This window comes from Astatotilapia calliptera, chromosome 5 (assembly GCF_964374335.1).
Source record: "Astatotilapia calliptera chromosome 5, fAstCal68.1, whole genome shotgun sequence".
Classification (NCBI taxonomy): domain Eukaryota; kingdom Metazoa; phylum Chordata; class Actinopteri; order Cichliformes; family Cichlidae; genus Astatotilapia; species Astatotilapia calliptera.
Genome location: NC_137426.1, coordinates 38402987 through 38426374, shown reverse-complemented (window position 1 = coordinate 38426374; position 23388 = coordinate 38402987). Strand labels below are relative to the sequence as shown.

General features: G+C 38.8%; 1 protein-coding gene and 1 long non-coding RNA gene across 4 annotated transcripts in view; one reads left to right on the top strand and one right to left on the bottom strand.

Moving 5' to 3' along the window:
• fhit (fragile histidine triad diadenosine triphosphatase) overlaps positions 1-23388 on the bottom strand; it is a 146871-nt gene that overhangs the window by 14414 nt on the left and 109069 nt on the right. For all 3 annotated transcript variants that reach the window (XM_080301452.1, XM_080301451.1, XM_026169196.2), the window contains 2 exons: positions 3032-3177; positions 1157-1186 (listed from right to left, as the gene is read on the bottom strand). In XM_080301452.1, coding sequence (XP_080157578.1) covers positions 1157-1186; positions 3032-3177 — 176 coding nt within the window. The remainder of the gene's footprint in view (positions 1-1156; positions 1187-3031; positions 3178-23388) is intronic.
• Positions 8012-12513, top strand: LOC113023097 (uncharacterized). Its single transcript, XR_003272500.2, has 3 exons — positions 8012-8251; positions 9936-10070; positions 11354-12513. It is a non-coding gene; the product is annotated as an uncharacterized LOC113023097 (long non-coding RNA).

Sequence of the window (23388 nt, the reverse complement as noted above, 5' to 3'; positions counted from 1 at the left end):
TGTTGCTACAACACCTCACTTTCTTGCCACATGTATCGCAAACCGCGTCTTGGCTGTTTGTGGAAGTAAAATATGCCCACACATGACTCTGTTTACACTCAGCCATTGTGAGTGCGCACGCCAGGGGCTGCCACACATTTATACAGCCGTATTTCGCATATGACTATGAACGGCATAAGAGGAAGTGGTTCCTTCCAATTTAGACGATCCGAATGATATAGTTTCTTTCCACTGTGTTCCTGTTAATGAAAAACTACAAATTTACCCCAAAGTACTAAAATATTGATATTTTAATACGAGAAGCGATTCTAGAACTTAAACTACTGGTATCAGAAGAATCGATATTTCTATATCAATCCGCACACCACTAGTATACCCATCTATGAACCTTGTGAGGTTGTTCCTGTGCCCTTCACACTCGGCTGCAAACCATTCCAGTGTGAGCTTGAGGCCATCACCTGATGAACCCAACAGAACAACATCATCCGGGAAAAGCAGAGATGAGATTCTGAGACCCACTAAGTGAATGCCTTCCGTCACTTGGCTACGCCTAGAAATTATGTCAATAAAAATTCTGAACAGAATCGGTGACAAATGGCAGCCCTGGCAGAGCCTATCACCCACTGGGAATGAGTCTTATTTATTACCGGCTATGCGACCCAACGGTTGTATAAAGATCAAATGTTTCCTTCTTGCCTCATACAGCATACAAGCACATCATCTAAACCTTTTACTCATTTGTTGCCAAAAACTTCTCCACTTATGATGTGCATTTCAAACTGTAATATGAGCAACACATATGCTGGATCTCATACACTGATATTTTATTTATTATTCATAAGGTTCAAATGCATCATACATTTTTTAATATAGTAAAAAATAGCACAACAGTACAGTGGATTATTTTACAAGAGGATGATTCTCTCCCCTCCTTTAACCTGTGAACTTTCCCAAAGGCTCCCAAGCAAGTGACATGAATTATTTCATGTAGCCTTCAACCAAACTAAAAATTACACCTTTTAGAAAAGATAACTGAATAATTCGCCATCTCCAGGAGTTTAGCTCTACAAGTTAATTATGATGATTATTTAATAGTGCATAACTATTGCAGAGGGTTCATGACATATTTCAAGGTCATAAATTATTAAGTTCTCACCTTCACAGTTTGTCCGGCTTCAGGGCCATCCTGGTGGGAAAAGAAAGGGGTAATTAGTCCAGAGATGAGAATTTAGATATACTTGCATTAATATTTTAAAGAAAGAATTTAATTTAAGATGAGGTAATAACATCTCACCTCCCCTAAAACAACCCCCTTGGTTTGTGTCAAAGCCGTCTTTATCCTGAGATATTTGTCTTCATAGGCAACTTTTTGGCTATATTTATTCAATGGGATTTAGTTTTTTAAATGTTCCATATTTAGACTAAAGTGCATACAACCAACGTTAATTGATGGGTTTTAACAAAGATATAGCAGTATCTGTTTAAGAATTACAGCCAACTCAAAATCTCCACTTCAAACCATTACTCAAAACCTTTTGGAACAGATGGATTTGCAGAACAGTCATTAACACTCGATCCAACAGCTATAATGTAAAAATACAGCAGGTAAATTCTCCATTTATCTTGTAGAGATTGTCAAATTATGTTAAATGTGATTTTTTATCTAATTGCATTTATGTATTTTGTATGTGATTTTTCCACTGAGCTTACCTGCAGTGGAAAAATTGCCCTGGCAATAGTCAGTTGGGTCACTCAGATTTCCCATGCTAGGAAATATTATTAAAACCTATTTTGTGGCTCTAGTCAGAGTGTGAGTGTGGTTTGTTACAGATGCAGCAGTACAAGACACAGTATGTTTGTTGTCCCTTTACTGTCCGCTGCAGCATAATACTCGCTGGAGGTGAGTGACTATTTTTTGCGCCTCGATTCTCTTCCAAAATGAAGGAAAGTGAAATAAATACTGAGTTACCAGTTTATGGGCCCACGCATGAAAAGACCAATCCTCTCACATGTACTATTGCTAAATCGCCACCTTTTTTTCTTTACTTTTGGTCCCTTGCGCAAAAAGATCTAAGAAAAGACCTTTTTTCAGATTAACATTTGATATGTTTTCAAGGCTATATTGTGAACAAATATGGTTGATCTGATCATTGAATCTGACTTTTCGTTTTTACATGTTACACAACTTTTCAACTTTCTCAGATTTGGGTTTGTAGAAAAAAAGATACAGTCAGTATCTACACAATTATGTGACCACACTGATCATTATTTCCCATCACCTTACAGTAAAAAAATGAGCTACATAGGTTTTTCCCCCCTCTCTCTCTCCTAAATGTGCTTCAAGACCATCTCCATTGTGCCAGGGCCGAAACACTCACCACCAACATACCTGAACAACTGTCACCCTGTTGAACTCGTGCCCATAGTTATGAAATTTTTTGAGCAACTGCTCATGGCAAAGCTCAAGAGATGCTTGCTCCCCTCGGATCTTCAGCTCTCTTGGGTGCCGTGGACGGCTGGGGTCTCCTGGGTCTTACCCAGTCTACCTCTGGCTCTCGGGAGGGTGGCATTACTGCATTATTATCCTATTTTTTTATCACCCTATTTTTATTATTACCCTACTTTTCAAGTACCGTCATGGTTCTGGGTCATATCACCCAGCATTTTGAGTTTATGGTGTTTTCATGTCTGCGTCCTGTTATGATGCCTGTGGCATTCCTGTCCCCTGTGGAGTCCTTGTGATCATTCACCTCCTGTGTGTATTTAGTCTGTCAGTTTTCATTCATTTCTCATCTGTCCATCCTACTTTGTCATGCCATGATTCCAGGTCTATGAAATGATGCTTCTTCAAGTCTTCATGTTTCAGGTTTCCCATGTTAGGTTTCTATGTTCACGTCCAGCTCGCCCTTTGTTAAGATCAAGTTGGGTTTTTGCTTGTCTGCACCTGGGTCCACCAGGTCACTCCACAAAGTCAGTTTCTCCCCGACTGTGACAGTGACTGTTAAAAAATATTACCGAGTGTGTGGTTTACCTGAATGGCGATGGTGATTGAGGTGGCATTGAAGTGTTTCTCCACCAAGTTGGCGACTCTCTGAGCGGTGGAGAACAAATCTGCTAGCTCATCTGGCCGAAGATCCCGAAAACGCTCAACTGGTCTGAGTGGGCACACCAGCACATCTGAGCAGCTCTGTTAAGGAATTACTATGCTGCAGATATGGTTGGAAAGTCAGAAAGCACTGAGATAAGAAAGTCGGTTAGCTCTGCAATATTATGACAAAAGCTCGTGTTTTTCATTCAGCAAAGTAAATCTGAGAGTTTTTTGTTGAAGTAATATAAGCTTAAAAGATATAATCAGGCAATGCTTTTTAAAGTGAAAATTGTGAAAATGGCCTAGAAAAAATTGAGTGTACCCTTAACTAAATATTTTATTACAGCCTTATGAGACAAACAGCAATCCAGGGATTTCTGTAACTCCTGGTACAGTAAATAACCAAAACAAAAGGTTGCACTTCTGATTTGCAGCTCAAAACTAAGAATCATGTCAAACATGACACCTAAATATTGGATTTGGAGGTATTCATTGCTAGTAAATATACATGTGCTGACAGCTTCTAGTACCAATAACTAAAACTTCTGATGAGCTGTAAAATGTTTTCTCCCATCTACGTTTTTACTATAAAAAGATCTAACTTAAAAGAGTCTATTGGCCCAGGTTCAAAATGAGACACAGAGTATTTGGGGTGGCTGTCACCTTTGATTTTATTTTTATACTTAGGTATACTTATACTTTAGACTTAATACATATTTGCCTTAAACAAATATATATTAAATTTTTAACAATAATATTCTATGATAATTACAAAAGACCTCGGCAAATTTAAAATGCATATGCTGTTAATGAATTAACTTCTTTTGGATTACTTTCACTGGTTGAAACACTATACTTCATCACTGGCAGGAACTGATTGTAGCCAAGGATCTCGCAAAATCATGTCAGAGGCCAGCTGTCTGCTTCAAGTGGCTAAATCTTACTGCTCAAGAACCAGTGGGGAGCGAAAGTCATCAGAGATGCTTAGCATCCGATTTTAAACTCCTCCCCTCCACCTGGCAGGTACTAGAAAACCTCTCATACCACAACAACTAGAGACAGTTTGTTCCCCCACTGCCATCACACTCATAAATCATGACCAGTATCTGTGCTATATACCCATTCTAGGTTATTCTACAGGGTGGGCCATTTATATGAATACACCGTAATAAAATGGGAATGGTTGGTGATATTAAAGTCCTGTTTGTGGCACATTAGTATATGTGTGGGGGCAAACTCCTCAAGATGGGTGTTGACCATGGTGGCCATGTAGAAGTCGGCCATCTTGGATACAACTTTTGGTTTTTTCAATAGGAAGAGGGCCATGTGACACATCAAACTTATTGGTAATGTCACAAGAAAAACAATGGTGTGCTTGGTTTCAACGTAACTTTATTCTTTCATGAGTTATTTACAAGTTTCTGACCACTTGTAAAATGTGTTCAATGTGCTGCCCATTGTGTTGGATTGTCAGTGCAACCCTCTTCTCCCACTCTTCACACACTGATAGCAACACCGCAGGAGAAATGGCAGCACAGGCATCCAGTATCTGTAGTTTCAGGTGCTGCACATCTCGTATCTTCACACCATAGACAATTGCCTTCAGATGACCCCAAAGATAAAAGTCTAAGAGGGTCAGATCGGGAGACCTTGGGGGCCATTCAACTGGCCCACGACGACCAATCCACTTTCCAGGAAACTGTTCATCTAGGAATGCTCGGACCTGGCACCCATAATGTGGTGGTGCACCATCTTGCTGGAAAAACTCAGGGAACGTGCCAGCTTCAGTGCATAAAGAGAGAAACACATCATCATGTAACAATTTCAAATATCCAGTGGCCTTGAGGTTTCCATTGATGAAGAATGGACCCACTATTGTTGTTCCCCATATACCACACCAAACCATCACTTTTGTTGTTCCAACAGTCTTGGAGGGATCCATCCAATGTGGGTTAGTGTCAGACCAATAGCGGTGGTTTTGTTTGTTAACTTCACCATTCACATAAAAGTTTGCCTCATCACTGAACAAAATCTTCTGCGTGAACTGAGGGTCCTGTTCCAGTTTTTGTTTTGCCCATTCTGCAAATTCTGTGGCCGATCTGGGTCATCCTCGTTGAGATGCTGCAGTAGCTGGAGTTTGTAAGGGTGCCATTTGTGAGTAGCTAATATCTGCCGAAGGGATGTTTGACTAACGCCACTCTCCAGTGACATGCAGCCAGTGCTACGCTGTGGGCTCTTGCTGAATGAAGCTAGGACAGCCACTGATGTTTCTTCATTAGTCACAGCTTTCTTGCGTCCACATTTTGGCAAATCCAACACTGAACCAGTTTCACGAAACTTAGCAAGCAGTTTGCTAACTGTAGCATGGGAGATGGGTGGTCTCGTAGGGTGTCTTGCATTGAAATCTGCTGCAATGACCCGGTTACTGCGTTCACCAGATATCAACACAATTTCGATCCGCTCCTCACTAGAGATGGCACAATACCACTTTTTTATGTCCGATACCGATATCATAAATTTGGATATCTGCCGATACCGATATGAATCCGATATAGTGTTTTTTAATCAACAAAACTGTTTTTTAAATATCTTGCTGCATTTTGTATAAGTTCATACTCAAGTTTAAAACAACAACTACACTAAAGCTATTCTGTTATACCTGTATGCAAAAAAAAAATTTCATAGTTCAGCAATACTGATCAATCTAATAAACTTAAACCTGCACCATCCTCCCTATTCTGGTATTTTAAAGAGTACTTAGCATAAATATTAAGCAACCTAACTAATAGGGTTCCAACTCCCAGCAACAACAAAAATAAATAAATAAAAAATAGGGAACCACCCCTCACGCTCCACCTCATGATGCTTAATCGACGTAATCAACCTTAATTTGATGCAGTGTGAAAAAAAATGCACAGAAATCAATTATTTTTCAAGAAATATTAAATAGAACATCTTTCTTCAACAAAATTGCAGACTGCACAGATGGTACCTTCCCAAAGGAAAAAGTACTATAGCTTACTAGGGTATATATATTAGACTTAATAGTCACTATATACAGTAATTGACTTCTATTCATTTTACATCAAATTAAAACTTTGGGTGTCAGATAATTATTTATTAAAAGCTAGACATTTTAAATGAGAATAAGAAAGAAAAGTATGTCTTTGTGCCCCTTTTCCCTGTTAATGCCCTATCGGCCCCCCTGGCTAAACTTTTCTAGATCCGCCCCTGCACAGTTACCAGTGTCAGCTGTAGAAAAAGATCCTGGAGTAGAAAGTAATATTAAATACATTCTAACAACAGCTGATCAAGCTTAAACGTGCTGCTGTTGTTCAGCCGCTGGTTTCCTCTTTCTGGTGCAAAGTGGGCCAAAAGCAAACTAGAGACACGGACTCGCGACAGAAAAGCCGATCAGCTGATCGTTAAGCAGTTTCATGATTGAAGTAGCAGCAAGAAGAGGCAGTTGCTTGTTAAGCTTAACGCAGGAATGCTTTACAAACATTCAGAGATGGACTTACACACTTGCTTTACTTCTCTCGGGGATAACTTTGTCGGAGATGAAATGCTGGGTTGCTAGCGAAGCTCCAAATGCTATCCAGACCACCGACAGGTCCTGCATGCCACAGCCGCTCTATCACGTGATGCATACTGCTCCGACGTGCTAACGTTCTGAGGCGAGTTACGGCCTGTTGCAAGTTTTGTGAGGTGCTTTCGTGATATTTAATGGATCGGATTACATTTTTTATTTTTCTCCGATATCCGATCCAGTAATTTAGGTCAGTATCGGACCGATACGTAATATCGGATCGGTCCATCTCTACTCCTCACATGTTAACCTCTTCGACATGTCAATGGCTGTGAACAAAGAGAGAATTGTAAATAATTCATGAAAGAATAAAGTTACATTGAAACCAAGCACACCATTGTTTTTCTTGTGACATTACCAATAAGTTTGATGTGTCACATGGCCCTCTTCCTATTGAAAAAACCAAAAGTTGTATCCAAGATGGCCGACTTCTAAATGGCCACCATGGTCACCACCCATCTTGAGGAGTTTGCCCCTCACATATGCTAATGTGCAACAAACAGGACTTTAATATCACCAACCATTCCCATTTTATTACGGTGTATCCATATAAATGGCCCACCCTGTAGAGAGTTACTACACTCTGCTGTTACTGTACACATACTCAGCATCACATCTTTATCTATCTATCTATCTATCTATCTATCTATCTATCTATCTATCTAGATACTGCATCATTATATATATATATTTATTCATTAGGGGTGCAACGATACTCGTATCGATATTGAACCGTTCGATACAGTGCTTTCGGTTCGGTACGCATATGTATCGAACAATACAAAATTTTTAATTCATTTTATCAACTTTTTCTTCTGACGATGCTGTCTGTGTTGAACGCTTGGTGGATCTGCGCTCGACAGTGCAGCCTAGGCGGAGTAGTCGAATGCAGATTCACAGAGTGTATGACTCTGAAGGTAAGCGCGTCATGGACTAAAGTACAACAGTATGTTGGATGTGCCACGCAATGCTCAATTACATGGGTGGGAGCTAGTGTGTTAGCGCAGTTAGCTCGTTAACGTGTTGGCCGTGTCTAGCCCCATGCACGGGGCGATCAGGGGTAGCTCGTTAACGGAGATTTGCCGTGTTGTGGCGTTAAGGTCATTTCAACGAGATTAACCTGAAATCACTGGTGGGAACACAACGAATATGACTGCACACTTACGCCGACGACATCCTAGTGCAAAGACAAGTGGAAGCAGACAAAAACAACAAGCATGCATGCTACAAACTTTACCCGAGTCATTTAGACAGCCGTTAGCACATGATCCTCCTTATGGGGACCTGATATGTTTAATATGCTGCTGAGAATATAGCCCAGAAGAAGCGTATAGTATACACTGTAAAAAAAATCCGTAAAAATACAGTACAATCTACTGTATAAACGTGAAGGAATTTTCCGTATTAGTCATTTACAGGTATTTTTCTGTATTTCTCAACTACTGCAATGCATTGTTGGAAAAAGAACCTGAAAAGGAGGGAAAAGTAAGCGCAAGAGCAGCCATTAGGCTTCTTTCAGGCTTCATCTGGATTTTGGATTCTGAAGTTGGAGAAACTGCCTTCAAATTTCTGTGGTAAGTATTAAAACTCATGTTTCGTTTTATTAAAATAATGTTTTTCAAAAGACTCCGTGTTTTTATTTAGAAAGAATTGTTAATTTATTTGTTAACTGGTTTCGGCTGTCTCCAGACAAGTCAGGAATATTTTGCTGACTCATTTTTTAAAATAATTGTTATTTAGGTTTAACATGACTTAAGCTTTATTTTAGTTAATGTTAAAATAATTTTTACTGTGATACCACCAGTTTTGCCCTTCAGTGGCTGAACCAGTTTTCATAAATATTATAGTTAGCTGTCTGTGTCTCTCTGGGTATTACACAGCTGTGACTGCTAACTAGCTAATTAGCGAAAGTCAGCGATGTGGCTAACTGGGAAAGTGAGAACTTCATGGTCCTAGAAATTATTCTAGGACTCTAATAAGTACTGTATCAATACCTGTGTTTTACAGTTGGCTCTACTGTACACTTTAAAGGGTTTCAGGCAAAGTTACACTAACCCTAGTTTAAGCCTCAGACCTTCCTGGCTGACGCTAGCAAATGCTAATGTTAGCCTCTGATTTGGGCTGCTAAAGTAAAGACTTTTAGCTAGCTGACCAGCATAGATTATTTCGGTGGTTAACAGACTGTAGTGGTAAAATTATTGAAAGTATAGTTTCACCTCAGCACATTTACAATTACAGTATGTCTATTTTGTAGCACATAGAAATGTTTAGTTAATATTTACAGACAGACACATTTTCCCTGTAACTGTGTTTTTACTCCAACATTTGTTGAAAATGTAATTTATGAAATGCTGAGCAGCATTTCTTGTATGTGGAATATTTTTGTCACCCCACTGTGCTAATGTGATTAAATACTAAAAATTATTACTAAAAAAATTCAATAATAAATCAATAATAACTATTTCTTGATTGAACTATAATGTTTTTTTTTTTTGTTTGTTTGTTTTTTTTTGCCTGTCCCATTTGGTTCTTTAGCCATCAGAATTGTTGTCTGAAGACCAACAAGGATACCCAATGGATTTACTTTGCCAAATGGATCATCGTGGCATTGCCGTATTGGTCCATTTGGTCGATCTTTGTTTTTATTATTTATTATATTTTATTTTCAGATGTTACAGACGGGACAGACATGAGTGAGGGATAGGAAAGGGAGAAAGAAAGAGGAAGGAAAGGAAAAACAGAAGGGGAGAGGGACAGTGAGAAAGGGGAAAAAAATCTCCTGGATCACCTGTTGAGAGAAGAATAGAAAACAAGCAGAAAAAAAACAAAGCAACATACTAAACACAACACCATCGCATTAATCTAGCTAAGTGTAAACAGCAGTAAATACTAAATATTCAATGTTGTTGTGCAGCACGCAGGACAGATGTGCTTCGAAGTAGCAGCCAAGAAAGGTGTAATTTGGGTCTACGAGCAGTGAACACCCGTGTGCATACCTGTGTGGATCAGCGCGCTTGTATTCCAAAGGTTGAACTATAATGTAAGCGCAGTGCTGGTGTGCAGGGGCTCTATATGCCTTGTCTATATCAAGCTTTTAGCCAAATATAAGCAGAGATATTTGTATCTTTCTTAAAAATCCAGATCCTTACAGATTATTTGAGAAATGGATCAACAGCTATCACTACTTGAAGCACTTTAAGTCCTGCAGTGGAAAAATATCCCTTATTTCACCTTTGATCACACACTTTGGTTTTCCAGTGCAGAGCAATGGCCAAGAAAAGGAAAGACTTCCCCGAGTGAAAAAAAAGATGAAGATACAAGCTGGTGATGATCCAGAGCAGCTGGTCTCAGGAAATGAAGAAAAACCCTGATCACCTTCTCTACAAACACAAGGTGAGTTTAATGTTGTGGTTGATTTAGTTTTTCAAGGTATGTATGTTACTTTAATTATAAACTGCTTTTGTTGCAACAGAATGGTGTTATGTGTATGCAACTCTACGTGAATTATAATCCTTTGTAGGGCTGCGTGATATGACCAAAATCTCATATCCCAATATAAGACGTATCTCTCCTGATAACGATATATATCACAAAATAGTGCATTTTCTGTAAATTCTGTGATTCTCGGGCAACTCGACTTATGTGAAATGTTTTCAGTTGGGCGTCGTGTACCTGGAGTCGAGTGTTTTGACCGATGCATGAAACTATACATTTTTAGACATGAGTTTAAATGGCCGCCATTTTCTTTCTGAGTATTTATTACACGGCGTGCTGCAAGGAAAAGCCTGTTCTAACGTTTGAGTCTAAGGATTATTTTGAGCACCTGACGACTCTTTTTTGCTTTTCATTCGTAAACTCTCTCGAAACTCTTTCATGTGATTCTTGTGTAGGTGGTTAAAGAGGTTTGTCGTGTTCGAGTGGTGGTGGGGACCAGTTTGTGGCATAATTTGCATAGTACAGTTTTCTGGGGCGTGTCAGACTTTTCATAACCAAACCATGTCCATGCTACAGAGGTAGCCCCTCATTTAACAATAAGGTCCTCGATTTCTTTTGACTGGTCCTTCTGGTTCTGCCTCATCCTTGCTGGCCATGCTGGTATTCTCTGTGCCTTCGTCTGCGTGGTGACTGTAAGCGCCATTTATAGTTACTTGATGTTTTTATTTGAGGTCATTTGTTTGATGCATATTCTGAAATTTTATGTTTGAGAATAATGTATATCATTTCAGTTTAGTTTGAAAAGTCTCAACAGAAACTTGAGCTTTATTGTGAAAGGTTTATGTGGAAAATAAACAAGCGGACGGCGGAGCCACACGATGGTTTTATCCTCATTGTTGGTAACGAAAGTACGCGTAAAAACAGTCACTTGTCCGTCCATAGTGTGGTTATTTTAAGTATAAGAGAAGGAGAGAACTTTAAGAAATAATATAGCAACTACAGTGACCATCAAAACCATGAAAAAAATATTGCCGTAAACAGTTTATTTTGCAACACCACAAAACAAAGAATAGTGTATAATATGAAACGATAGACATTTTTATATCGTAATCTGATATATATCGTCATATCGCACAGCCCTAATCCTTTTTTTGTTTATGTTGTTTATGCTCTAGGTAAAAAAAAATGATAAAAATACAAACTTTTTAAAAATGTCTTGTTGTTTCTCTTTTTTTCCTCAGAATAAATTGCGACCAGTCTCAATGGCTGACACGGAGGAGCGACACATTAACTCCGACTGCTGCAGTTCCTGTATGAACTGAGCAACTCTGAAAATCCAAGGAAAAGCTGAGTGTATTTTACTTAAAGCTCAGATGGACCTTGATGTACTAACATGCAGGCTGCATTCAGGACTTTGTCACACTGTTATATGAAGAGCGGTAACAAGACTTTGTAGTAATTTGTCTTACTATTGTCTTATTTGTTGTGATTTAGGGTCTGTGCGCACAAGCAGAGGTTTTTGTTTGTAAGTGTAACCTCGTTTTCAGAGCCTTGTCTAACATTTAATGGTCATGAAATATGTCAGACTTTTTCCTCTACTTAACCAGCTTAGAGAATTTGAACACCGTGGAGAAAAAGGTGTGCATTAAGGATTTTGAACTATGATGTTTAAGTGTTGTCACTGCTGAGGATTCGTGGACACAGATCCTTATTCACTATGCTGCTGTTTACAGTTTAACTTTTCATCAGAACAAGCACTTCTAATTATACTTTGCTCCTCACTGACAAAACAAGTCCCGTAAATACACTTTTATCTTTAAGTTTGGGACAGTAATCTGTCTTAATTTATTATGTGTTGTAGTTATCATATGGGGAAAAGTCCTGTGGTTATCCATCAGTCCTGTTCGAATAAACCCAAAGTTCAGGAACATCTTCTTTAGATCTGTTCAGTTGTATTCATGTGGCACCACTTAAACAGTCAACAAATTTTGACTCAAGTATGTTATATTGTAAGGTAAAGAGCCCAAAGAGTTAATCTCAGACAAATGTTCACACAAATGTGAATTACATTCACTTCATTAATGAAGTGAATGTAATTCAGTAATCAAAGGTGTTTGGCTATAACTGACTACATGTGTATACTGTATCATAAGTGGACAGAGATGGATGTAAACCACACCTTAACCATTTGGCTGAGGCAAAACTACCACAAGGCAGTGATTCTAACTCAAAGGTACTCTGGATATTATTAAATGTGAACATGTCGTTAAATATGACATTTTTTGTTTGTCAGGTGTCCTGTTTGAAGAAAACACTTGGTAGCCACTTGAATGAATGTAAATAAACACATTTACATGAGGGCAACCTGATTTCAAGGAAATAAAAATGCTCAAATTTGAAAGCTTGTGAGTTATTTTGTTCATGTATCAGCTGTTTAGTCGTTTTATGACAAGATGGATGCTGTCATTATATTTTAGTATAGTGTTTGAGTTAAGGAGAATAAAAGAATATTTAACATTAATTGTACCAATGTTGTTGTGTACGAAGCACAAATTAATTTAAGTTTTAATTTATGAATTTTTGAGTACATGGTGTACTAGGTTGTAATTGCATAGAAATGTACGTTTAAGGATATAAAGAACTATATTTAATGAGTTACAGTGAAAAGAAGTGCTTGGAAATAGTAATATAAACAGAAATTTCAATTTTTCTATTAACGGAAAATATCAGTTAATGATACAGAAAATATACTGTGAATAAACGGAATTTTCTGTTTTATAGCTGAAGGAAATGTCCGTAAATAGTACAGAGAGTATACTGTAAATCTACAGAATTTTCCGTTTTATCATTTACAGAAAGGTCCGTCAAACCTCCGTAAAAAAACAGAAAATGTACTGGCAGAAAATTACCAGGACATTTTCTGTTTTTCTACGGAATATTTTTTTACAGTGTAGCTTTTATTTTGGAAAGAGCCATTTCTCTGTAATAAACTCTCTTTTCCAAAGATGAGTGATTCCTCAATCAGATACAGGGCTCGCAATATCGCTAGCCCGACGTCCCGGGGCTAGCGATTTTTCCAGTCGGGCTACCAAAATCTATCTCTGCCCTGCCTGTCCGGCTATTGTAGGAAGGAAAAATATATGTCAATGCTTTTGCATTCTTTCGGAAATGTAGCTGGGTAATTATGTCATTGGCATCGGTGAGCCACTGTCAATATGTGACATATTGAAATCGCGTTTGAATTTGCGCTTGTTTTTTGCTTTCACTCTGCAATCGCGCGAACTGTGTATAGAGAGCGACAGCACTGATCTGTGAGTGATGATAATTTGTGCACCAATTCCTCTGACATCGTCTTATCAATCGTCAGCTTACTATGCAAACATGACAAGTGAAATCTCCCGCAGCTTAAACATGTGAGTGTCACGATGAGTTGTGTGGCTGTCAGTGGCTGGACCCACGTGCAGGACTCGGAGACAAAACATTAACTTAAACGACGGCTTTATTTGCTGGAGAGTCACCCTTGGACGATACATAAACAACAACTTAAACTAACTAGACAGGAGATGCTGAAGGTAGACGACCATGGATACACACAACAAACGTGGAGGACGCAACAACTGGCAGGGAAAAACACAGGGCTTAAATACATACTGAGGTGATTAGGGAATGTGAAACAGGAGGAGAGCACAGCTGGGACTCATCAGACATGACAAGGGGAGGCAAAACTCAACACATTGACATAGTACACTGACTTTCAAAGTAAAACAGGAAACTGAACAGACGAGGACTAAACTAGGGGATACAGTGACAGAAATCAAACCCAAGAGAATCAAAACACATCATGAAAACAAAGATAACTAATACAAACAGAAAAACACTGAGTCCACAGACTCAGGACCGTGACAGTGAGAGGTTGATCGCGCAGAGAATCGCTGAGCTTATGTGAGTGAGTGTGTAAAAGCATTTCAGTTCTGCTGAGCCAAATAAGACAGGTCAGGGTGAAGAAGTGACAGCCAAAGAAAAGCTTACCACAAAACGGAGAAGTTATGACAAATCAGACTATAAGGCAAAAAGAAAGTGCAGCTTTATGGTTTCATGGACAAAAGAATTTCTGTGGCTGCAATATGACTGTTTGCTTTTTTTCAACAGGCCAAACAAAGGTTAGTTTTAATGTTTGCTGATGAATTATGATTATTTAAAATGATTTATTTCAGCAGAAGTTTTCAGTCTGATAGCTGCTATATTTTCACGAGCCATTGATTTGCTTTTTGTTGTTTTGCTTCCTCAGGGATAAAACTAGTGTAGTGATTTGTGCTCTGCAACCATAAAGCACACAAAGACAAACCATTATAGCAGTGGTGATTAATTTGTATTTTAAAATATGGATACAGTGTATCTATATTAGTAAATAATCTTTATTCAAATAAAAAAATCAACACAGTTTCAATGACTTCAAAAAGGAGGTAATCTAGGAGGTAAAATATTATTCTGAGCCATCACAGAACAAATGACTAGTTAAATGGAATTCTCACAGTTATAATTGAATGTTTCTGAACCAATGTGGACGTCTTCTCTCACACGGGCTGCTGTGTATAGCTTAGAGGCCTGCAGTAAAGGCAGGAATGATGGTGTAATCATCATAAAGCATGGGCGCTGCAGATGCAACTAAATGAGCTTGCCTTCCAAGCCATTAACTGCATTTCAGATCCAGCATCTTTACCACAGAGCTTTCTTCTCACAGTAGCTGCCTTTCTGTGCTTTAGGCTACACTCACCACAAGCTCTATCCACTTAAGCTCTTTAGAGAGTCCATTAGGGAAATGAAAGACACCATTTGTGAAGATACGATGCTTATTGGAGAGATAATCAAGACGCTTGATTTGCCTTGGGCCCATGACTTGCTGTAGTTTACTGTGGGGTCAAGAAGACACAAACAGTGCATTCTAAACAGACACAATGCACCTACAATTTAACAAAGGCAGAGAAAAAACACCAAACCACCTGTCAGTCACACAACTTGCAACATGCTTTTTCATTAAAAGTTCAAGAAGACTGCAGTGCAGGTAAACAGCCTCAGAACCTGTAAATACACTACCAGTCAAAACTTTGGACACCTTCTCTTTTAATAGTTTTTCTTTATTTTCATGACTATTTACATTGTAGATTCTTACTGAAGGCATCAAAACTATGAATGAACACATATGGAAAATATGTAGTAAACAAAAAATGTGAAAAATAAGCCTTTGCTTTGATTACTGCTTTGCACACTCTTGGCATCCTCTCTCTGAGCTTCATGAGGTCGTCACCTGAAATGGTTTTTAATGATGTGTCGGTCGGAGCCGGCTCTTTGAAGTGAACAAAGGAAGTGTTTTGTTTGTTTTCTTTCTCTCACCCTCTCTCTCTAACTTGTGTTTGCGCTGAGCAGAGGGGTGGTAGTAATTCCACACTCTTCCAAAAAATCATCCCAGGCCCATATGACAGAGAATGTGCATCTTCTTTTTGTTTTGCATATTTTAATTTATATTTTATCGTGTTGTGGTTTGCAGTGTTTTGTGTTGTTTCACTTTAAATTTGTTTAAAAGGAAAAAACTGAAAATTTTACTAGTTAAAAGTTGAATTGTATATATATAGTTGTTTTTTGTATTTTATAATTTTTTTTTTACATATTATGTGGAGTGAATAAATAAAAGCATATTTATATATAAACATATATAAATAAAAAGCATGTTTTTTTAACATTAGTAATTCATTTTGTGCATAATTTTATATTGTTGTTGAAAATTTATTAATTAAAGCAACAAAACAACCTGAAGAGCCGGGAGCCGAAAGAGCCGGAATTCCCATCACTAATGGTTTTCCAACAGTCTTGAAGGAGTTCCCAGAGATGCTGAGAACGCTTGAGGGGCGGGGCATCAGACCTTTGCATTCATTATAGAGGTTGGTGTTGTGCCAAAAAATGATTTTCAACGTTTCCTTGTGTTTTTTGTGTGTGATATCTTTATCTATGTTGGTAAATAGACTTCGGTGAACAGGGTTTACAAAGGGGTTATATGTAAAGTTTAAAAATGACCTGTTTTTCAAGTATCTTTATAACTCTGTGTTACTGTACTTACATTATAACCAATCCGGTCCTCTTTGTCCATGTCATGGCGAGTGCTGTGTGGCAGGCAGGTTGAAGGACCCAAGTGAGGACTCAGAAACAGAGAGTTAAGCTTAGGGCGCAGCTTTGTTGCTGGGAAAAACCATTTCAGGTGACTACATCATAAAGCTCATTGAGAGAAGGCCAAGGGTTTCCAGTGCTGTCAACAAAGGAAAGGGTGGCTAATTTGAGGAATCTAAAATATACAAACATATTTAGTTATTTATAAATTTTTTCTTTACTACATAATTCCCTATATCTTGCTTCATATATCTGATGTCTTCAGTATGTGTATGCAATGTGCAAAGTAGTACAAATAAAGAAAAACATTGAATGAGAAGGTGTGTCCAAACTTTTGACTGGTAGTTTACAAATAGTCATTTATTTACTTTTATGTTGCTATACACTGCATAAAGGCATTTGACTTTTAAATTTAATCTAGCAGTCCGCCACTTTAAATCTGCAAACACAATGACAGTGTAAAAGTGTATCCACTATTGGATTGTCCCTCATAAATAATCATGTCCAGGAGCTTCAAAGTGATTAGCAATGTGGAGACACGTCACAATCATGCACAGCTCGCCACCCAAGCAAAAGGCAAAGAGAAGGAAGACTATAACATTCTCATTTTCCATCATCCGCTCTATTCCTCTGGGAACTCGGAGCTCTGTAGTAAGATTGAAGAAGAACCAAAACTCTCATCTTTCCTTTCATCTTTTCCCAAACTCAACTGCTGTCATAAAGTTTTAAATGCAAACCTCACCAGACTGCAACTGCTTGCTATTATTCTGCTAACCATCCCTTGGTTGATGCTGAGAAGAAAAAGCACAATGAGGGGAATTTGGGGGGGCATCTGTTTGTTAATGCTACCACTTCCATAGCTGAAATTCATTAAAGGCTGTTCAGAATTTAGGCTTCACATTGCTCTGTGCATTTATTACAGTACATCAGTCAAATAGACGATTGTATACCTGCACATTTGGCAGAAGAAGATCTTCATGGGAATTAGCCTTTGCAGTTTTCTTGCTTAAAATAACCACAGAGCTTCTGAAGAAAGTGACAGGAAATCAAGTGCAAACACATTGGCCCTTAGATGCAAAGTCTTACGGTAAGGTGAAAACAGATCGGAAGCATGAAAAATGATTGTGAAATGATGCTGCTAACATTTTTGTCCTGGTTAATTACACAACAAATGAAATGTGAGGGAAAAAATGACCTCACAGCCTCCACTGGAAATAGTAACAGCAGCTGGTACAGTAACTGTTCTTATTACTTTGGGTTTAGTAAGTGTCACTCTTTGAGACATCTTTGGGAGAGTGAGGGAGCAGAAATTGTAGGAGGTCAACTTTCTTCTAATTGGCTGGCCCTCACAAACAGAATGTTCAAGCAGTAGGTAAGCATAATTTATGTACCCACAACGAGAACTCTACACCTGAGATGACCACATTTAAGGACATCCCCTCTCACTGACATCATAAGAGCCACGAACATGAATTAATTTAAAACTTGAGCTGTAATTTATGTACAAACTGACCTCAATGTTTACAATTGTTACAGTATATAGTAGAGATGGACTGATCCGATATTACGTATCGGTATCGGTCCGATACTGACCTAAATTACTGGATCGGATATCGGAGAAAAATAAAAAATGTAATCCGATCCATTAAATATCACGAAAGCACCTCACAAAACTTGCAACACGCCGTAACTCGCCTCAGAACGTTAGCACGTCGGAGCAGTATGCATCACGTGATAGAGCGGCTGTGGCATGCAGGACCTGTCGGTGGTCTGGATAGCATGTGGAGCTTCGCTAGCAACCCGGCATTTCATCTCCGACAAAGTTATCCCGAGAGAAGTAAAGCAAGTGTGTAAGTCCATCTCTGAATGTTTGTAAAGCATTCCTGCGTTAAGCTTAACAAGCAACTGCCTCTTCTTGCTGCTACTTCAATCATGAAACTGCTTAACGATCAGCTGATCGGCTTTTCTGTCCCGAGTCCGTGTCTCTAGTTTGCTTTTGGCCCACTTTGCACCAGAAAGAGGAAACCAGTGGATAAACAACAGCAGCACGTTTAAGCTTGATCAGCTGTTGTTAGAATGTATTTATTATTACTTTCTACTCAAGGATCTTTTTCTACGTAGCTGACGGCTGGTAACTGTGCAGGGGCGGATCTAGCAAAGTTTAGCCAGGGGGGCCGATAGGGCATGAACAGGGAAAAGGGGGCACAAAGACATACTTTTCTTTCTTATTCTCATTTAAAATGTCGAGCTTTTAATAAATAATTATCTGACACCCAAAGTTTTAATTTGATGCAAAATGTATAGAAGTCCATTACTGTATATAGTGACTATTAAGTCTAATATACCCTAGTAAGCTATAGTACTTTTTCCTTTGGGAAGGTACCATCTGTGCAGTCTGCAATTTTGTTGAAGAAAGATGTTGAATCTATTTAATATTTTAATATATTGAAAAATAATTGATTTCTGTGCATTTTTTTTCACACTGCATCAAATTAAGGTTGATTACGTCGATTAAGCATCATGAGGTGGAGCGTGAGGGGTGGTTCCCTATTTTTTATTTATTTATTTTTGTTGTTGCTGGGAGTTGGAACCCTATTAGTTAGGTTGCTTAATATTTCTGCTAAGTACTCTTTAAAATACCAGAATAGGGAGGATGGTGTAGGTTTAAGTTTATTAGATTGATCAGTATTGCTGAACTATGAAATATTTTTTTTGCATACAGGTATAACAGAATAGCTTTAGTGTAGTTGTTGTTTTAAAATTGAGTATGAACTTATACAAAATGCAGCAAGATATTTAAAAAACAGTTTTGTTGATTAAAAAACACTATATCGGATTCATATCGGTATCGGCAGATATCCAAATTTATGATATCGGTATCGGTATCGGACATAAAAAAGTGGTATCGTGCCATCTCTAGTATATAGTATGCATAACATCCATCAATCCATCCATTTTCTTCCCCTTATCCTGTGCCAGGTCACAGAGGCTGCAACCTAACCAAAGGAGCAGATTCTGCTGTTTGTCCTAAAGCTTCATCAGTTTTCAGAAGGTCTGTATGTAAGAACTGTGAAATATCAACAGCGAGCAAAACTGTCAGAAGGCAATATGAAAAAAACAGCTACGCTTTCTGCAGGTGTATACCAAAGCAGATCCCCTTTGAGAGCACAGGAATGAAAGAAATCTCCACATGAAGCACAAAGCAATCATTTGTATTTGTCTGGCAGGCAGCAGTACTGCTCATCTCAATATATTTCAATTTCATTTACATTTATTTAAATACTTCAACCCTAGTCTGTGGCTGATTTTCATGGTGGCAACAGACAAGACATCTCTTTAAAGAACTAAAAGAGCAGGATAGGACCCGCAGGTGACTCAGCTACAGGCTTGACAATCAGTTTAGTGCCATGTTTTAATGACAGCTATTCAGGAAATGACAATAGATCTGCATAAAGCTTGATCAAGTCAGTAATTACAACCTGAAGGTATATGAAAATGCTGGAGTGTAAGCTGTTTTAAGTACAAGTTCAGAGAAGTGCTTGTGTAACCATTTTCAGTTCAGGTGATTTCAGAATAAACTATTTTGAAAGAATTCAAACCTGAAACAAGAAGGAAAATAAGGAATATTTAAGTTATACTTGTGCATATGCACATATGCCACAATTTAAGATACTGCATATTTATGGCCACTGAGGTGGAGTTAATACCTCTTTTAAAAAGACAGCCCGCTCTAGGTTGAATGTATTTTATTTATTGACACAAATTGTCTAATTTAGAGCACTTGTGATTAGGGCTGCCACAAACGATTATTTTGATAGTCGACTAGTCACCGATTATTTATGCAATTAGTCGACTAATCAGATCATCATCCATTGGACGTAAAACTACAGCTTATTGCACCAGCAGCATCTGCTCTTATATAACTATCATTAGCTTACAGCTTTAAGCTTTTAAGGTGCTAACTAAAAATAAAGACAAGATGATAGTTTATTCAATTTTAATGAAATTTGCAGATTGTTTCGGTGAAGTTTAATAAACTCCTTGCTATCTAAAATATAACAGGACACCGGAGTAAATTCTGGAGCATCTCACACTTCTGATAATCAGCTGTCTGCTTGATGTTTATTCAGCTGTGTAAAAACTATAACTTTAATCTCAGCCAAACCGATTTACTCAGGAACAAATAAAATACTAAAAAAAAAAAAAGCCAAACAACAACATTTTTAAGTTATCTAAGTGACTCATATATATTTAACCTGAGTCACGAAAGACGGCGGTGGGTTTGAAAACAATTTGCCGGGAGTCCGGTGTTCTCACGGCTCTAGTTAGCCTAGCCCCCGGCTAACTATCGAGCTAGTGGGTAACAGACGTCTCCGAAAACGTCGGAGCGCTTTTGAAAATATGTGGTGTCCTGATAAACTGAGCCGATATTTGAGGTTTACACAGCTACATTCTCGCCTGAAAATATGTTAAACGTTTATTTTGTGACCCAGAAAGAATAATAAGAGTAACATTAAAACTAACTAGCTGCCGCCATTGTTGGAAACTAAGCTGGGCCGCGCTATGAATTCTGGGACACAGCTGCTTCTTCTTCTTCTTCGGGGTTTAACAGCAGCTGGCATCCTTGTACATGCGGTGCTGCCATCTTCTGTTTCAGTCCGTTATTACACTCTTAAATCCTGCTATTATTCCTGCGTCTTTTGCGATCTTACAAAGCTTCAAACGACACGTCGACTATTAAATCAGTCGTCGACGATTTTGATAGTTGACGTAATCGTGACTAGTCGACAAATCGTGGCAGCCCTACTTGTGATAAATATGTCTTCTTTATATTGTCACGTGTAGTTACATTGACAGCTTGTTTTTGTAGTGATGTTTTAATTCTCACTGAAATAAAGTAAATGGTAAACAATTTTTTAACCACTTATCCAGCTGAACTTGCTGGAGCCTATCGCAGCTGGCTTTGACCAAGAAGCAAGATAAAGCCTGGTCAGTTTACCAGTCCATCAGATGGCCAACTTTTTATTCATATTCAGTGTAGTGGGACATAAGCTGTAAGCTGGGACAGTGTGGTACATGCATAAATATGTTCCCAAGTCTTGATCTTAGCCTACATAGTTATGAAATATTTATCACAACTCGATTCTGTAATAGCCCTAAGCCACAGTCTATTGAGGGCTCATCATTTTAAGAAAGAACGCTGATATTCCTGTAGAAAAAGTAAAAGATGGAATAACGCACAAAGAACTTTTTGTTCTGTAAAGTGTCCTTGGGTGTTTTGAAAGGCGCTTTTAAATAAAATTTATTATTATTATTATTATTGTTATTACAATTATTATTATTATTATTATTATTATTATTATAACTGTGTGCAAGTCTAAACAAATAAGTGTAGACAGGGTGTAGAGGGTTTTAGCCAAAGGACTCAATTTTGCCATTTCCCCGCAACAGTTGCCCATAGTGGACCTCATCACAGCCACAGAATCTGCCATACGCATTAATAAATTATCACCGTCAGAAGCAGAGCAAATCAGGATGAAAGTCTCAGCCACCCTCTCCAGTGCCAAAGTCCCTCCGTCCAACCTCACATTACAAGAAAAGAAGGCCGTCGCTTCCCTGAGCAAAGACCACAACATCACTGTTTTACCAGCTGATAAGGGAAGATGCACCGTGGTCCTAAACACTACAGATTACCACACAAAGATCACTACTCTCCTCAGTGACAACAATACCTACGAAGCCTTAAAGCGAGACCCCACAAGCAGCTACAAAAAGAAAGATAAGATAAGATAAGATAAGATAGAACTTTATTAATCCCTCGGGTGGGTTCCTCTGGGAAATTCGACTTCCAAAAAAAGCACAGCAACGACCGAAGTTACAGTTACAGAATTGTTATATATATATATATATACACACACACACATATATAAATACAGAGACAAATATAAATAAAATATACAAAGGGGATAAATAGAATAAATAGGAATAAAAAATAAAAATACAAGTGAATTGCACATTTCAAGTATTGAGTCTATTGCACCGTTGACTATTTACAAAAAGTATTGCACAAGGTATTGTACAGTGAGGTGAAGAGGCACTACAGCTTAGTTGTTCCCCCCTCCTTTGTCCTCCTGTTTCCCCTCCCTCTCCCCTCCAGAGAGGAGTTAAACAGTCTGATGGCGTGTGGGACAAAGGAGTTTTTAAGTCTGTTAGTTCTTGTCTTTGGGAGAAGCAACCTGTCACTGAACAGACTCTTCTGGTTGTTTATGGCCGTGTGCAGAGGATGCCCAGCATTGTTCATAATGTCCATCAGTTTCTTTAATGTCCTTTTCTCTGCCACTGTCACCAGAGTGTCCAGCTTCATGCCGACCACAGAGCTAGCCTTCCTGATCAGTTTCTCCAGCCTGGATGAGTCCCTCTTTGCTGTGCTGCTCCCCCAGCACACCACAGCATAGAAAAGTACTCCAGCAACCACCGACTGGTAAAACATCCTCAGGAGCTTCCTGCAGATGTTAAAAGACCTCAGCCTCCTGAGGAAGTACAGTCGGCTTTGGGCTTTTTTATACAGGTGCTCTGTGTTGCATGACCAGTCCAGTTTATTGTCCACCCACAGCCCGAGGTACTTGTACTTGTTGACCACCTCCACCTCCTCCCCCTCTATCTGAACCGGCAGTGGACCTGCTCTAGACCTCCCGAAGTCCACAACCAGTTCCTTAGTCTTTGAGGTGTTGAGTTGCAGGTGGTTTGTGTGACTCCATGCGACAAAGTTCCTCACCAGACTTCTGTACTCCTCTTCCTGATCATCCCAGATACACCCCATGATGGCCGTGTCATCTGCAAACTTCTGAATGTGGCATAATTCAGAGTTGTAGCAGAAGTCAGAGGTGTACAGGGTGAAGAGAAGAGGGGACAGCACAGTTCCCTGTGGTGCTCCTGTGCTGCTGACCACAGTGTCAGACGTGATGTCCTTCAGCCTGACGTACTGTGGTCTGTCGGTGAGGTAGTCGGAGATCCAAGCCACCAGGCAGGGGTCCACCTCCATCCTGTTCAGTTTTTCCTGAAGCATACAGGGCCGGATGGTATTAAAGGCACTGGAAAAGTCAAGAAACAGGATCCT